This window comes from Cucurbita pepo, unplaced genomic scaffold (genome assembly GCF_002806865.2).
Source record: "Cucurbita pepo subsp. pepo cultivar mu-cu-16 unplaced genomic scaffold, ASM280686v2 Cp4.1_scaffold001719, whole genome shotgun sequence".
NCBI lineage: Eukaryota > Viridiplantae > Streptophyta > Magnoliopsida > Cucurbitales > Cucurbitaceae > Cucurbita > Cucurbita pepo.
The window spans coordinates 1-5,253 of record NW_019647833.1 but is presented as its reverse complement, the minus strand read 5'-3'; the positions used below and the strand labels follow the sequence as shown (position 1 = coordinate 5,253).

The 5,253-nt window shown below is 39.6% G+C and overlaps 1 protein-coding gene across 2 annotated transcripts; it reads right to left on the bottom strand.

The window, feature by feature from the left end:
- Positions 1–356: 356 nt before the first annotated feature.
- On the bottom strand, positions 357–5,148 carry LOC111786471 (CSC1-like protein RXW8). 2 transcript variants are annotated; one of them, XM_023666720.1, is made up of 12 exons: positions 4,816–5,148; positions 4,312–4,696; positions 4,019–4,165; positions 3,867–3,930; positions 3,574–3,783; positions 2,342–2,524; positions 1,958–2,256; positions 1,606–1,882; positions 1,250–1,528; positions 918–1,151; positions 660–840; positions 357–526 (listed from the first exon to the last, which is right to left on the bottom strand). In XM_023666720.1, exons 2-12 carry the CDS (start codon positions 4,590–4,592, stop codon positions 435–437), a joined length of 2,247 nt encoding a protein of 748 aa, XP_023522488.1. In that variant the 5' UTR covers positions 4,593–4,696; positions 4,816–5,148; the 3' UTR covers positions 357–434. The 2 variants fall into 2 exon arrangements, with proteins under 2 accessions (XP_023522488.1, XP_023522489.1); XM_023666721.1 differs by lacking the exon at positions 4,816–5,148 and having other exon boundaries at positions 4,019–4,188; positions 4,312–4,425.
- Positions 5,149–5,253: the final 105 nt, after the last annotated feature.

Genomic DNA, 5,253 nt, shown 5'->3' with positions numbered 1-5,253 from the left:
TTTAAAGCACATCTATTAGAGAGAAGTTTCCACGCCATTTATAAGGAATGTTTCGTTTCCCTCTCCAACCGATTTGAGATCTTACAATCCACCCCCTTGGAGACCCAACATCCTCGGCTAGCATACAACTTAGTATCTAGCTCTGATAACATTTGTAACAGCTCAAACCCACCGCTAACACAAATAATCTCCACTTTGGCCCATATCACCATCAGTCTCACAATTTTAAACAATAAATATATAGTTTTCTAGAACGAGTTCTTAAGGAAAGAAAATGAGATATGATTGGATGGAGATTTTGAAGGAAGGCATAAAAGTGATACAAACCCAGAAAATTGGTGTAAAACAATGAAAACAGGTTCAAATGGGATGAAAGTCCTTGAATTAAAATGGGGTTTGGAAGAAAATTTGTACATTTAACGGTAACAACGAATTTATTTATTGGTGAGTGTTGGTACACCCAAATCACCCATATCATCTAAATGGAAAGGAGGATTCCACAAACCATGTACTTCCAATGGCTTCCCTGAATTGCAACAAAACAAACCATGGCCACAAACAAAACAAAACAAAACAAACAAAAAAAAACACATCACTTAACTTATCTTAACATGGTTTCTTCACGAAGGAATGACTGTCAGAAGTTGTTAGACAGTAACCTGGTTTTGCACTTTCAGTGTCGATAATGCTGTTTTCGTTGTTGTGATTACTCGAACATCCCGACGTACTCGTGTCTCGTTTAGCCAACAGTGTGAACTGGCAATACGCCGTGCGCAACTTTTTATACATCTCTTCCAGCCTACCACATTGTTCATCTTTCCTGTCCATTTCAATAAGCACCTGAAAAAACAATAGCATGGTTGGTTGAACACTTGTAAGAATAAAAAAAAACGTGTTCCGTTTTCGAGTTCGGCTACCTCTGCAGCTGTGTTTTTGAATATTGGACCGAATCGCTGCCTGCAATACTCGTGAAATAGGAGCGTGCCGATGATTAATGGGATTGTGAAACCTGATGCAACTGGAGATTCTTTTAGACCAAACACTCCCAGAGCAATTATTTGAGCTACTACCATAGCAAAGATGGTTGTGTTGTGAGCTATAGGCCAAAATTGTCCTCCGCTTTCGTATTTCGATACGTACACGTTGAGAATCTGAGATAAATAATGTTTCAGAACAGCCATTTGTAAGGTAGCAGCCATTTTCAGTAAGAAACAGAACATGTAAGTCGGTGTTTCGAGACAGAACTGACCTGGTTTTTGTAAACGAGGTAGGCAAGAAAAAAGTAAAACAGCAAGAAGGGAGTGATCAAAGGAGCCAAGATGCAACACGTGAAGCCGAGGAAACCGAACAGGAGAATTCGAGGAACTTCCGTGTGATATGGGAACGAAAGAGTTTCGAAAAGTGGTTCGCTCTTGATTCTAAGAATCCATCTTCTGATCAAATTGCAAGTAAGAGGAAAAAGTTGCATAACTTCACAAGACAAACTTGCCCAACCAGATGATAGAACATAAGTCAAGAAGAAACTAGCCTGCCATAAAAAAGTATGCACAATGTAACACAATCAATCAAACAAACAAACGAACAAAGAGAGCGTTTTTATTTCACCTGTGCCGGTACCGCTTTGCCAAATGTAGCAGGTATATCCTTTACACTAAAAAAGACATTCAACGTACGAAGAATCGACCCCGTAAATACGTTAACGAAAAAGACGTTCCATATTGTGAAGTACAAGACTTTAAGGCATGCACTCCGTTTCCGCCCACTGCGAGAAATAGATCCCTCCAGGGCTGAAAACGACATCATTGTCGGTGGAACCAGATACATAAATAGAATCAATATGACGCTCGGTAAGTATCCGGTCACCAGTTCGCTCATATATTTCCTACATAACGACATGATCGAGTAAATTCCTTGTATTCATGTTTGTATGATCTCTACTTGCAATATTTGCACTTACTTTTTCAAGAGGCCTTTAAGGAATGGGAATGCTTGCTGTAATTGTTCCAGCTGCGTCATGCTTTGTACGAGCGTTACAGGAAGCAAAAACACGAGCATGAATGCGGTAGCAGCAACCAGTGTTCCTATCTTTCGAATCCAAAGTTGCCGATATGGTATAGAAAGGTTTGACCAATAAACATCATGAGGCGCTGGAGCTAAGTCTGTCGCCCACGACATAGGATTTGCTGACTGAAGAGCGGTCGCAGCCATAAGCGCAGCATACCGAGTCTTGAAGAATACAAAAGCAGCTGAACATTCCTGATTTAGAAAACGAAACGTGACTAGATATTACGTAGATTCGTTTTAGAACGGTTTTTTTATGTAAACATAACTAATCTCTGACCTTTTCTCCAGCCAACATGTCCATATCACCATATAGGTTCTTATCTGTCACACTATCATTTACACTTGGAAGAATCGCAAAAGAATTTGTTGGTCCTGCACAAAAACATCCTCCTTTGAACTTCTGACAGTGCATCTCGACCGAATTTTCCTTCATCATGTTGTACATTTTCTCTGCATCACTCTGAAAATTAACTCTGTCATGAACTTCCAAAACTGAACAAAGAAAAGCATTGAAAAGACGAATTTAAAGTTTTTTTTAGAGAAATCGTTCACGGTTCTTAGTTCTTGATAGTACTTAGTTCTTGATAGTACAAACCATGTTTCAACTGTGTTTATCCTCAAATTCTAGTGTTTCAACATCCCAACCGTCAATAAATGATGTCATAACATGGTCCTTGTAACATCCCAACCCCACTACTAGTAGATATTGTTCGTTTTAACCTGTTACGCATCGTTGTCAACCTCACGGTTTTAAAACGTGTCTACTAGGGAGAGGTTTCCACACCCTATAAGGAATGTTTTTGTGGTGTCCCACATTGGTTGGGGAGGAGAACAAAACACCCTTTATAAGGGTTTGGAAACCTTCCCCTAGCAGACGCGTTTTAAACCCTTGAGGGGAAGCCTGAAAGGGAAAACCCAAAGAGGACAATATCTGCTAGCGGTAGATCTGGGCCGTTACAGTTTTGTTCCCTTCTCCAACCAATGTAGGATCTCACAATCCACCTCCCTTGGGGGCCAGCGTCCTCGCTGGCACACCGCTCAGTGTCTGGCTCCAATACCATTTGTAACAGCCCAAACCCACCACTATTAGATATTGTCCTTTTTGACCCATTACGTATCGCCGTCAACCTCACGGTTTTAAAATGCATCTACTAGTGAGAGCTTTTCACACCCTTATAAAGAATGTTTCGTTCCCCTCTCCAACCAATGTGGGATCTCACAATCCTAAACTCGCTTCATGACATTTCTAATGTGCTTCAGCATATGATCCATCAGCCAATGTACGTTTTTAGTTCTCGGTTTTATAAAATATGAAGCCGATCATCCTACCGGAAGTGAATTAGATGCACAGTGACGACATATTCATCTTTCTCATTCCTAATTCCAAACAAAATCTCGAGCATATAACATATGTTAATTGGTCTATATACATATAGTAAAGAGGGAAATGAACTTAAAATCAATGATGAATATGCAGAATGAGTTGAAAAATATTTTGTAGATACGTACCAACAGTTTCTGAACGGTACCCGACCGATATATCATTTGGTGCGACAAGTAACCGGATTCATGGTAATTGGTGAAGAACTTCCGAACAGTTTCACTATAAGATTCATCTGGAGACCACGGAATCGACCGGACTAAAACCGTAAAATAAGTAGGATTCATTTGAGCACCAGTGATGTAGATAAGTCTCATTCTACTTATGCTTAAGTACTCCTGCAAATAATTAGTGCAATTAAGGGCAATGTTCAATAGGAAAATCCAAAAACATGGTACATAAAACATCCTGAGGAACTTACAAAGTAAAGGAGCACACAAGCCGAACAACATATGACGTATAAAGCGATACAATGGGCACAAAGCCTGATTAAGGGGAGACAAAATCAAGAGTCGAGTTAAGAACATAAGAACAAGTTAAATGCATAAGGTAAGGAGTGTCGAGATCGCATACCACTTAGAATTTTCCTTGACGTTCTCAATGGAAAAAACGTCAAGCGACTCGGAAGGTATCAGCTTGTGAGTCGTTTCTTGACCATAATAATTTACTGGAAGCACTAGAAACAGGCAAGTGATGGCAGCAATTGAAAAAACCCGAATGCTGTACAGCAAAACAATTAGCATCTGCAGTAAGCAAAATCAGGAAACTGAAATTTGTTTCAACATACAGGACTTTGAAGTTGATTTACAAGCACATTGCAGAACACAATGAGCTTACAACCAAATGTTATAAGAGTTGCAACCAACCTGAATATTATTATCCTGAGAAAAACCACAGAATCTAAGCCATCGAGAGCCAAAATTTCTTCCTCAGTTGTTTCCCAAGCTTTCACTATCCAACTAGGGGAAGGAACAAATCTATCAAAGCAAAAGGTTTCACAGTGTTTCAACTTTCTCGACGCAATCTTTCGACCGAAATACACCGTTATGTTGCTCGGTTGCTTTCGTAATATTGAATACAGAGAGAAAAGCATCACACAGATGCCAATATTGATACCAACTGAAGTTAGAAGCGCAGAAAATTCCATTTCACTTTACTTTCTCACAGTCCCAAATGAAATTATAAACACAAAGAATCACCCAAAACTAGGCTTCACTCAGATTGGCTTTCGATACCTTTTGTGCTCTCTTCCTGCCCACAAGAACACCCAAAATTTCCATTCCACATAAACAAACAAGCATAATCCAACCCTTATACGAAGAAACAGAGATAAATTACGAACAAAACGAACAGGGGAAAGGGAAAAGTACCTGAAAAACCCGGTGAAGAACACAGCAGAAACCCTAGGAATCGATATTGATTATGAATCGAGGATCGAATTGGGAAAACTTAGAAGTGAAAGAAAAGGGATATGAACAAATAATCACAAAACTTATACGTTATGAACAGCTTTGCTTGAACTCCAAAGATAAAAATCCAAAAAACCCTTTTCAAAAAAGAATACCCAGATCGAATCAAACCCTAAAGTCTCACCCGTTTCTTCCAAACCAACTCAAAACAGATTAAGAAATGAAAAACAGAACAGTTTGGAAGTGGGTAAGCAATTGGAATACGCTGTCCAAACGGAATATTAGTCGACATTCGAAGGAATGCCACGTTGAATGGTTATCACACAATCGAGAAAGATCGAGCGGGGCCAACGGAAATTCCACGTGGCGGGCAATGATTGAATGTTATTTACTCCGATT